Raw genomic sequence first — 12,158 nt, 5'->3', positions numbered from 1 at the left:
GATCTGTCCTTCCAGTGAGCACTCAGGGCTGATTTCCTTCAGAATGGATAGGTTTGATCTTCTTGCAGTCCATGGGACTCTCAAGAGTCTCCTCCAGCACCATAATTCAAAAGCATCAATTCTTTGGCGATCAGCCTTCTTTATGGTCCAGCTCTCACTTCCATACATCACTACTGGGAAAACCATAGCTTTTACTATACGGACCTTTGTTGGCAAGGCGATGTCTCTACTTTTTAAGATGGTTGGAAGACTTACGCAGGAGCAAATGGAGTTAGTTTTGTCCTCTTCCCTAAAGCTGTAAGGGTGATAACTGAGGAGAAGAAAGAAGCTCAGGAGATTGCTGGAAGAGGAAATGGAAGACTTCATCCCAGGGTAAATAGCTGCTCAGTTATAATAACAGACAACATTTCAGATACGATTGTGCCTTTCGGAAAGAGATAAGAAGAGACTCGACCCTTCATTCAATAATGAGCACTGTGCAGAGCAGGGCTGTAACCTGCCTTTCTCAAACCTGACATACCTGCAAGTAGAAAATAGCCTGGTTGGTGCAGAGCAGTCGCCTTGGGTTTCCGAAGAAAGAATTTCTCATAAATGGAGGCATGAGATAAAAGGGAGCGACGAGTTGGGAAGGTCAAATTCCTTTAGGTGGTGGCTCAGATTCACTGTAAGAGAGGTTCAGATGAAATCTCCATGTGGGTTGTATCCAGCTATGTTAGATGTACAGTGGTGCCCCGCAAGACGAATGCCTCGCAAGATGGAAAACTTGCTAGACGAAAGAGTTTTCTGTTTTGGAGGTGCTTCGCAAAACGAGTCTCCTATGGGCTTGCTTCGCAAGACGACAATGTCTTGCGAGTTCCTGCTGGTTTTTTTCCTCCCCCCCCCCTTTTCTAAGCCGCTAAGCCGCTTATCAGCTGATCCGATCAGCAGATAAGCCGCTAATAGCGTTAATCCGCTAATCCTTCAATGGGCTTGCTTCGCAAGACGAAAAAACCGCTAGACGAAGAGAATCACAGAATGGATTCTTTTCGTCTTGCAAGGCACCACTGTACATACATATATCAGTGTTCGAAATTAGCCAGGTGCCAGTCGCATTTTGCCTGGTTGAAGTCAGCTGGTGTGCTGGGCACTGAGGCTGCAAAAGATACCACACTGGTTTTCTTTCTGATCTGGCTGATCTGGTATCCAGTTTCTCCCCTTTTGTGTTTCTCAGTAATACCCCCCCCCCCATTAAAATAAAATAAATCCATCTTATCACAGGATGCTTCTGCTAAGTGCTTTGCGGGAACTGTGATATCTCACCCTGGCATCTTCGCAGCTTTCAGTCAATGTAACGGCACAGTTCTCTGCATAATTTTTTTGCTTCTCTAAGTTTAGCGTCTAGTGCTGCACCCATGGGTGGCCACCCATGTCTTCCAAGCATGAAACAGAATGGCGCGTGTTCCGCAGATCAGTATGCAGAGTTCTGAGAAGTTTGGTCGTGGTCTGATAACCTGTTTGCCTGTGGTTGATATGCTGCAGTTCTGTTTTTATGTGAAATAAAAAAAATAAGGTTTTATATATATGTTCATAACTGCATATATAAACCGCATGTCTAAAACCCCACAGAAAAAGTCCTGAAAGCATTTTGTCCCTCCCACATTGACCTCAAATACTTCACTGCTAGGTCAAAGGAAAATGGAAAAGCCTCCCCATTGTCTTTTCATTCACAAATCCTGTCTTAAGGGTATGTCTGTGTATGAATAGGGTGAACCAGTGACCTGGCTCAGGAATAAGTATTTATCGTTACAAAAGACTGGCCAGGCTCCCCAGGGTATCCAACCATTAACGGGTAACCTGTCAGATGAGATAAACAAGGCACTCGGATTTCTGCTGTAGACCGCCTTTTCTGTGATGTAGGTATGATGTATGGAGGGGTGGTCTTGAGCTCCAGAGCAGGGAATTTAAAATGTCTATATAAGGGCAGGCACACCTTGGTTCTTTCCTGCGTGCAAGGGAATCACCCTGTTGCAACAGTTCAATAAAGATCAGGCTTATGAGCTGCTTTGCTTCTCAATATTCTCTGGTTGTCCTCTTGTTATTTTCTCTGATCAATGGAGAACCTGCAAAGGACTCTATAAGGGCTCTTGTGCTCCCAATAAGGAAATAAGGGCAGATTTTTGTTTATTACACATGACAGCCACGAAGAATTGAAAAATTATGTTTCGGACGTGAGGCCTTGGCCCACTAATGCTCTTCTCATGTGGGGTGGGGTCCGCCAATGTGGCGCACCCGACAGAACGTCCTGTGAAAGGTCTTAGTAAATTCTCCCCCCTGAAATCCACAGCAGGCGAGAGTCCATCACACTTGCCTCTCGGTTCCCGAGGTTCGGCCTCTCCTTCTCAGGAACATCTCTCCCTGAAACATGCCCACATTTCTCTTGAGGCCAGGATTTGACATGCCCACCCGCCCATCTGAGCTGAGGAGAGGTTGCAGAGCGCTTCTCTATGCGCAAACATGGCAGTGGCTCACGCAGGTGTGTTTCCCTCACTGTTTAATATGGGCATGGGGCGCACCCCACATCCTTTTGCGGCCCTCTTTTTTGCATTTTTAGATGGGGCGGCCATTTTGTGACATGCAGCAGCCCCCTCCCCAAATGGCAGCTGTAGTAAAGTAGACAAAATTTAGAAAATCATTCCTTGGTCAAGTAAAAGTGTGTGGCCTTGTGGGTATTTCATCAGCCGCAAGGACCCTGGGAAAGGGAGTTGTGTTTCTTTAAACTCTCGACAATCTGGCTCCTTGGCGTGAGAGGTTTATGGGGATAAAGGAATCCTTGATTTAATGAAAGGCCTGACACCTGGGTTTGGGAGTGTGAACCTCCCCCCCCCCCCCAGTGAGGTTATCTGTCCTTAAAGTGCTTGGGAATGGGGATCTGGTTAATTTCCACAAATGGGAGGAAAATTCTTTGATTGGGGTTCGAAGCTAAAATTGACCCAGCTGCAAAAGAGTAAATTGGTTAATTAGGACTTATGATTGGCTAGAAAGTTACGACGCCAAGTAAGAATTGTAAATAAAAAGATCAAGGAATTGTTTGAGAGTTGCTCTCTGCCATTGCTCTGCAAAGATGCCCGGCTGTGAGATCCACCTAATAGCCGTTGTTTCATCTTTTGAAATGGAAATCTTCAAACAACTTCAATCCGCAGGTGCTTGAAAAGACTTTGACTATCCTAACTGTGTGTCTTTTGTGAGTATGTAAAGTTAGTTAGACTATGCAATGTTTTCATTTTCTTTGCTTGTAGGGTTTCATAAGATGCGCCTGTTGTTCTCAACATGTTTCCTGTTATTCTTTTAAAATAAATTTTTAAAGAAGAACCTGTTTGTTATGTGCGCCTTTTCCGAGGGAATAGCTAAATCCTAGCCTTCCGCTTAGTTACACTCTACCGGGAGAATTTCTGTCTGCAAGTCTGTGGATTCAGCTTGTGGAGGGGGGGAATTGCCAGGTTAACGGGACACACCCTTCTCCCTGGGTTGTGGCTCTGGGTTCCCCTGAACAAAGGGAGTGGTGGCAGCCTTACCGGGTGTGATTTCCGCCTGTGTTTCTGGAAAAAAGTAAACCTCCGCCGGCCAGCCTGCTCAAGAAACCTGGACTGGCCGGAGAGCAAAGTCAGGTGATGGAGGGGCAGTTGGGGGCGAAGGATTACGACAGCAGCCATTTTGCCACTTTCTCTAAATTCCAAATGCTCCCGCCGGCCCCCCAAAATGGGAAGGGCTGCCCCTCCCTTGCAGTAAATTTGGAAGGGCACGGGAGTGAAAAAGTCCACTAAAAGCAGGATTGTTGGCGCTGGGAAAGAGCAGTGTGAGGGAAAGCGAAGAGATCTAGCAAAGAAGGAAATGGGGGGGCGGGGAGAGAGAAAAGGAGACGCTCAAAAGCTTGAAAGAAACTGCCACAGCCATCTGACATAATGGCTTTAACCAACATAGTTGACCTGGGAAGCAAGAAATTTGTCTGCCCCAGTAGCCAGTCACTGTTTCCCAGCCTGGCCTACCTTGCACGGTCATTGTGGGCCGGCTGATAATTTAATTGATGCTGATATTGTTCAATTATGGGTTAGGTTCCTTCAATTTATGAAGTGATGATGCACTTTTATGCTCCTCAAATCTCGAGTGATGGCTGCCCAGCTCTCCTCACGCCCTGTAGCAAACCTATTGCATCTGGCGTCCCAAAAGACAGCTAAATAGCCTTCGGGCACCAGGTTTAACAGCCCAGCTCTTTATGGAGGCTACAGGAGGCTATTTAACCTTGTTATTCCTGTCTCTGGTCCTGATCCTGATTGTTTCCTGCTTCTCTTTGCTTTCCACCGCTCCTGATTTGATTATAGGGTGCTGATTTGATTGCTCTTCCTCTGCTGATGGGTTGGTGTTTTGGCTCCTTGTAGTGAGCCGCACCTGTTGAATCCAGCCTGTCAGGTGGCTATTGAAAAACGACGGAGAAATAACAATGCTGGCAATGTGGATTGTTGCGCCTTGATTTTGTTTTCATTGTGCTGGGGTGAGTCGGGTGGAGCTTGTGCTGAAATAGAATTTGGGGTGCAGGGAGACGGAACAAATTGCTGCATCCAAATACCGTATTTTTTGCACCATAACACTCACTTTTTTCCTCCTAGAAAGTAAGGGGAGATGTCTGTGCGTGTTATGGAGGAAATGCCTACGGGTGGCATGCCTACGGATTTTCCTCCTCTAAAAACTACGTGCGTGTTATGGTCGGGTGCGTGTTATAGAGCGAAAAATACGGTAACTGCATCCGAAGTCACTTGTTCCAAATAGCAGAAGCCATCTGAAGACAGCCCTGGTTAGGGAAGCTTTTAATGTTTAATAGATTATTGTATTTTAATATTCTGTTGGAAGCCGCCCAGAGTGGCTGGGGAAACCCAGCCAGATGGGCAGGGAATTAATAATAATAATAATAATAATAATAATAATTATAGCAGGACGAGTTGGGAAAGTGAGGGGCTGGTCTGCACTTCCGTAGCTCCCTGTGGGCTGGGGGGGCTTCTCCTTGATCTGACATGCCGCTCCCTGGGCCCCCCTTTCTGTGCTGCAAGAGGATAAAGTAGGGCTGCCCCCCTAAGTGCTGACAGGGTCTCCGCTCTCCAAATTGGGTCAGTATTCTGCTCTATGGAGCCAGCCTCTCGCTCCCGGGATTGGAGTCTTAATCTTGTTTGTGCTGCCCAGTTAGTCCTCTGGCAGTTCCAAGCCCTGAATTGATGGCGTGGGGAGAAAAGTGGCGACCAGAGGGGATTAGGGTGCGGGGAAATTCAGGAGCCTAGTGAGCAAAGGTGAAGACTGTGATATCCGATCTATCCAGGAGTTACGGCAACGGAGCAGGTTATTCTCGGCCAAGGCTCGGATGACCCAGAGAAGCGAAGTGAGCGACTCAGCAGTGGGGAGCCTGGAAGTCCCCTTGGGGCATGGGCTTTCTGGGTAGCCCTAGGTAGACACTGGCTACAAAATGTGGGGATAATAAGCACACTGGCACGTAATAATAATAAATAATATTTATACCCCACCCTCCCCAGCCAAGACTGGGCTCAGGGCGGCTAACACCAGGTATAAAAACAGTGGATTAAAATACAACTTAAAAACAAGATTAAAATATAACATTAAAGTGCAGCCTCATTTCAGTAGAAACTCAAATCGAAAACTTTTGGGGGATGAAAATGTCAAGTCTCCACCAAGGCCAACTATCCAGACTGGTCCTACGTGGGCCGGAAAAAAGCCAGGGAAGTCCCCAAATAGGAGTTCCATCACAGAAGGAAAAAGGAAAGAGGGGGAGGGGATCAAGTTGATTCCAAGCCAAAGGCCAGGCGGAGCAACTCTGCCTTACAGGCCCTGTGGAAAGAAATCAGATCCTGCAGTGCCCTGGTCTCATGAGACAGAGCGTTCCACCAGGCCAGAGCCAGTGTTGTTCAATTATGGGTTAAGTTCCTACAATTTATGAAGTAATGATGCACTTTTATGCTTCTCAGCTCTTGAGTGATGGCTGCCCAGCTCTCCTCATATCCCGTAGCAAAAAGCCCTGCCTCTGGTTGAGGCTAATCTGACTTCCTTAGGGCCCGGGACCTCTAGGGTGTTGCTATTTATGAACCTTAAGGTCCTCCACGGCGCATACCGGGAGAAGCGATCCTGTAGGACACAGGGGAAACTGTGATCCCATATCTTTGCTGCCTTATGGGAAATCTTTGGGAGAAGAAAAGGCTTAGGAGGAAACCCTCCACAAATCCGGAGGGGGGTCCCTAAGGCAGTTGGATGGTGCCTTGCATTCCTCCTTCAGGCAACTCCTGCAGCCAGGCTGGGGCCAAACGTCTTGCTCTGCTTTCCTTTGGCCACATCAGTGGGGCCGAGAGGGGAGTCTTGTTGTCTTGGCAGCCCAGCCCAGGACCTCCAGATTCTCTGCCCAGGCTTGCATCCCAGGGAGGTCACTTCCGTGCTGCTAATGCAGTAGTTGACTTCACCCTCAGAGGCGCACTCCATTGTGTCTCAAGACCGATGGATGCTACCTGGAAGGACCTGGTTAACAAGCAATGAAAACAGCATACTGGAATAAAAGGAGCCGCTCTGGTTTGACCCAGTGGAGCCCGGACATTCCTATGAGAGGCAGCGTGGTGTAGTGGTTAATGTTGGGCTAGGACCTGGGAGGCCAGGGTTCGAATCCCCACTCAGGCGTGAAGCTCACTGGGTGACCTTGGGCCAGTCAATATCTCTCAGCCTAACCTTCCTCACAGGTTGTTGTAGGGATTCATTGAGGAGAAGGGAGAACCACTTACATCGTCTTGAACTCCTTGGGAGAAAAGGGGTCATTATATAGCTAATGAAATAAAATTAATGCATTTGGGGAAACGTTATGGAGGTAGCGTCCTGGAGAGCTCTGTAGGAGACTGGTGTTTTTGTCACCATCATCGACCTCGTGGTCATCTGCCAGGGAGGAGTTGGAATTTGCTTGCAGGCAAATCAGCCTTGCAAACGAGTCTCCAAAAACCGCAAGCCCAAATGCATGTGTGCGTACACACACACAATGTTTACAAGCTTTGCCACCGATACGCAAGAGCTAGTTAACGCTTCTATGTGTATGTGTGGATTTTCAGCTTCTGCTGATTTGTGTGCTTTGGTCTCGATAACAGTTTTTGGGAGCACCCTTTAAGTTGGGAGAAGTTATTTTTGGAGGTCTGCAACTAGTGCATGGGGGGGACCAACTTGTGGGACCCTCCAGATTAGCCTTTCTCAACCTGTGGGTCCCCAGATATTGTTGAACTACAACTCCCATCACCCCTAGCTAGCAAGGCCAGAGCTCAGGGATGATGGGAGTTGTAGTCCACTAACATCTGGGGACCCAGAGGTTGAGAACCGCTGCTCCAGATGCTTCCATCAGCCACAGTCAACATGGCCAGTTGTTAGGGAGAATGATGAGTCCAGCAACATCTGGAGTACCACAGAAGGGCCACCCTTGAACCCCTAGCTGGGGTGTATGCAGGACACTGAAAATAGAAACTGCTGAGGACGAAGGTTGGACTTGGGCTACAAGGGTTTGGGGAATGTGAAGAGGGTGGGTTGAGAGTACCCTGTCGATTGAGAGAGGCTATTTCCCTCTGGAACCCTGTTTTTCATGTCTGTTTTTCTCTTTTTCCTTGCAGGAATATCTTCCCTTCCAACTTGGTGTCAGCTGCATTCCGATCGGTGAGTTGCTTAACTCCTGCCAACCTCCCCCCCCCAAAAAAAAGGCCTGGAAACGATGCCTTATGAGGAACGGCTAAAGGAGCTGGGCATGTTTAGCCTGGAGAAGAGGAGGTTAAGGGGTGATATGATAGCCATGTTCAAATATATAAAAGGATGTCACATAGAGGAGGGAGAAAGGTTGTTTTCTGCTGCTCCAGAGAAGCGGACACGGAGCAATGGATTCAAACTACAAGAAAGAAGATTCCACCTAAACATTAGGAAGAACTTCCTGACAGTAAGAGCTGTTTGACAGTGGAATTTGCTGCCAAGGAGTGTGGTGGAGTCTCCTCCTTTGGAGGTCTTTAAGCAGAGGCTTGACAACCATATGTCAGGAGTGCTCTGATGGTCTTTCCTGCTTGGCAGGGGGTTGGACTCGATGGCCCTTGTGGTCTCTTCCAACTCTATGATTCTATGATTCTAATTCCCCCCCCATTGAACCCAAGGCAGGCAGTGCTGGATTTTGCGCCAAACACTACGTCACACAAATCAAAGCATTTGGGTACTTGTGATCGCAGAAGGGGCTTTAACAATCGATTGATTGGCGTTTTCTAACAAAACTTGACCATTTGCATTGTGGGCTCTTAAGAGGGGCTCGCTGGATGGGGCTAGTGGCCCATCCAGGCCCACATCCTGTTCTCAGTGGCCAACCAGGTGCCTGGAAACAGGATTCAAGCACCAGAGCGCTCTTCCGTCTGGTGGTTTCCTGCGACTGGTATTCAGAAGCTGTGGAGGCAGAGCTTAGCCATGGATAGTGGCCTTCCATGAATTTGCCAAATCCTTTTCTAAAGTCTTCCCACTTGGTGGCCCTCACTGACTCCTGTGGGCAGTGAAGACCACCAACCTAGATAGCTTAATTTGTCTAATCCTCTTCTAATGCCATATAGAGAGCCCTTTCAGGAGTTGTGATTCTCTCCAGAAAAGGAAGTGGGAGGCTAAGAAAACCGGGGAGCAGTTTCTTCTTTCCAGAGTGGAGGAAGCTAGAACAGGCAACTGCTTCGGTTACAAAACAGCCCGTGCTGTTCAGTTGCCAGGATACGCAATCACTTTGGGACACAAAAGCGTACCTTTGCTTTGGAAACCTGAAATAATTTCCACGGGGAGAAGTGCAACGTTCTGGCCAGATCTCAAAGGAACCCTTCCCAGCGTTCAGCAGAATATGGCATTGCTACAGAGCTATAAAACTCCTTAACCAAACCTTTCCCAACCTGAAGACAGACCTAGCCAACGCAGCTGGTTGATGAAAGTGGCCCGATACTGCTTTCTGTTGCAAGCAGCCGTCCAGGAAATGTGGGGTCAGTGTTTGGAAGAGGCACCTGGCTGGACCTTCTCATCTCATCCCGCTGGACTCTTCTTGCATTCTTACGATTTCCTTGTAAACAGCTTGCCCTGACTGCTACTACTACTACTAATAATAATAAATAACAATAGCAATAATTTTATTATTTGTACCCCGCCCATCTGACTGGGTTGCCCTAGCTGCTCAGGGCGGCTTCCAACAGATATAAAAACATTGTAAAACATCAAACATTAAAAACTTCCCTGCACAGCTTCAGATGTCTTCTAAAAGTTGTGTAGTTGTGTAGTTCTTTATCTCCTTAACATCCGATAGGAGCGTACCACTACCGAGAAGGCCCTCTGCCTGGTTCCCTGTAACTTCACTTCTCACAGTGAGGGAACCACCATAAGGCCCTCGGAGCTGGACCTCTGTGTCCGGGTTGAACGATGGAGGTATACCTTCAGGTATACTTTGAGGCTGTTTAGGGCTTTAAAGATCCACACCGACACCTTGAATTGTTCTCGGAAACTTACTGGGAGCCAATGTAGATCCTTTAGGACTGGCATTGAATGGTCCCAGCAGCTGCTCCCAGTCACTAGTCTGGCAGCCGCATTCCAGATTAGTTGTAGTTTCTGGGTCACCTTCAAAGGTAGCCCCACATAGAGCGCAAGGCAGTAGTCTAAGCAGGAGCTAACCGGTGCATGGACCACACTGGCGAGACAGTCTGCAGGCAGGAGGACATTGATTTTCAAATCTGGGTTTGCAATGAGTGCCTAATTCCCGAGACTGCAAATGCGTTTTGAGCAGGGAACATGAACGGGGAGAGAGAACATCAGGCGTGAGTCTGGAGAGACTCCGGTTCAGATCCCCTCTAGCCACAAATCTCACTGTGTGACCTTTGGCTAGTTGCCATCTCCTGGCTTAGCCTTCCTCCCAATGATGCTTTTAACAACACGAGTAGAGCCCCACTTTCCCAGTAGTGATGTATGGAAGTGAGAGTTGGACCATAAAGAAGGCTGATCACCGAAGAATTGATGCTTTTGAATGATGGCGCTGGAGGAGACTCTTGAGAGTCCCATGGACTGCAAGAAGATCAAACCTCTCCATCCTTAAGGAAATCAGCCCTGGGTGCTCACTGGAAGGACAGATCCTGAAGCTGAGGCTCCAAGACTTTGGCCACCTCATGAGAAGAGAAGACTCCCTGGAAAAGACCCTGATGTTGGGAAAGATGGAGGGCACAAGGAGAAGGGGACGACAGAGGGCGAGATGGTTACACAGTGTTCTCAAAGATACCAGGATGAGTTTGGCCAAACTGTGGGAGGCAGTGGAAGACAGGAGTGCCTGGCATGCTCTGGTCCAGGAGGTCACGAAGAGTCGGAAACGACTAAACAACAACACCAGTAGAGCCCCACAGCTGCATCAGTCTAAAAGCCCATCTCTGGTCCAGCCCCCTCTTCTCAGTGGCCAGGGAGATGCCTCTAGGAAGCCTGCAAGCAGGTTATGCGTTTTGAGCTGCCTTGGAGAATTGGTATGTCTGGCAGGAGGTCTCTGGGGTCTCTCCCAGACTTGTCAATCAATATGCCTCTGGCTCCTCTGCTTGCTGCTTTGAAGACAGTGACCAAGAAGTTACGAGTTTCCCTATCTGCAGTGAGCAGTTGCTTGCTACTTACTCTCACATGCTACTGTCTTAGCAATGTGCTAATTAAACGTCTTCCTTTCCACCAGAGGCTTAAAGAGGCCTTTTGTGTGTGGTTATAAAACAATACCCTCCATTAATGTTCCCCTGCTTTTTATTGACTGTTCTTTGTGATGCATTAATCCTCTTTAGGACGCAGGCAGGGTATGGGCAACGAAGCCAGCTTGGCTTAATTTTTAATAGCCTTGTTAAAGGAACAAAGGTGAATTCCCAGGTCAGATCGCAGGGGACAGATCCAGGCAGCACATGGCGGAAGGACGGCTTCTGCCTGCATCTCCCACCCATTCAGCTTGGAACTCTTGGCACATCCCTGTAAGGTCTGCTTCCCCACGGCTGAATGTCTGGTGGATGAATAATCTGAATTCTTAACAGATAAATCGATCGGTTAATCTTCCCACTTGTCAAAAAACTCCATACCAGTGTCTTTTTGAGATAATTGGCCAGTTGTTCATCTCCTTTACCCAAGTGGCCTTGGTAGGGTTCAATGAGAAGCCCCCTTTAAGAAATCATTTTCAAACTCCCTAGGACAGTAACGCTCCCAGAACCATTGTCTCCAAGTAAAGGTAAAGGGACCCCTGACCATTAGGTCCAGTCGTGACCGACTCTGGGGTTGCAGCGCTCATCTCGCTTTATTGGCCGAGGGAGCCGGCGTACAGTCATGTGGCCAGCATGACTAAGCCGCTTCTGGCAAACCAGAGCAGCACACGGAAACGCCGTTTACCTTTCTACTGGAGTGGTACCTATTTATCTACTTGCACTTGATGTGCTTTCGAACTGCTAGGTTGGCAGGAGCAGGGACCGAGCAACGGGAGCTCACCCCATCACGGGGATTCAAACCGCCAACCTTCTGATCAGCAAGACCTAGGCTCTGTGGTTTAACCCACAGCGCCACCCGCATCCCATTGTCTCCAAAGGGTGCCCTTAATAGCCGAAATATTGGGAAATAATAGAAAACATTGGAGGTAATTGGAGGTTGCAGAGCTTTGAAAAACTAAAAGGTAAGGTGCAAAATTGGTTACATTATGCCCAAATTAATGAAGTCTTTAAGCTAGACAAAAAAACAGGATTCCAGGTGGAAAAATCGAAACTTGAGACAGAGTTGTTAGAACCAAAGACCAAGTTATTATCGAGAATGTATAACTTGCTGCTTAAATGGAACACTCAGGATGAGACAGTTAAATCAGCTATGATAAAATGGGCTCAGGACATTGGTTATAATATCATGTCTGAAGACTGGGAGAGGTTATGGACCACCGGTATGAAGTTTACTGCATGCAATGCTTTGAAAGAAAATATTATGAAAATGGTATACAGGTGGTAGATGACCCCGGTCAAGCTGGCTAAGATATACCATTTGTCCGATAATAAATGTTGGAAGTGTAAGGAAGCTGAGGGGACATTCTTTCACCTTTGGTGGACCTGTCCAAGATTGAAGGCCTT

The 12,158-nt window shown here is 47.8% G+C and overlaps 1 protein-coding gene across 1 annotated transcript in view; it reads left to right on the top strand.

Moving 5' to 3' along the window:
* The window catches only part of SLC1A5 (solute carrier family 1 member 5), a 44,020-nt gene that overhangs the window by 14,257 nt on the left and 17,605 nt on the right, over positions 1-12,158 (top strand). The window contains exon 2 of the mRNA XM_082231160.1: positions 7,665-7,707. Coding sequence (XP_082087286.1) covers positions 7,665-7,707 — 43 coding nt within the window. The remainder of the gene's footprint in view (positions 1-7,664; positions 7,708-12,158) is intronic.

This window comes from Podarcis vaucheri (genome assembly GCF_965113315.1).
Source record: "Podarcis vaucheri genome assembly, chromosome: 7".
In the NCBI taxonomy this organism is placed as follows: domain Eukaryota; kingdom Metazoa; phylum Chordata; class Lepidosauria; order Squamata; family Lacertidae; genus Podarcis; species Podarcis vaucheri.
The sequence above is the reverse complement of the archived record's forward strand: the minus strand, read 5'-3'. Positions and strand labels throughout refer to the sequence as shown.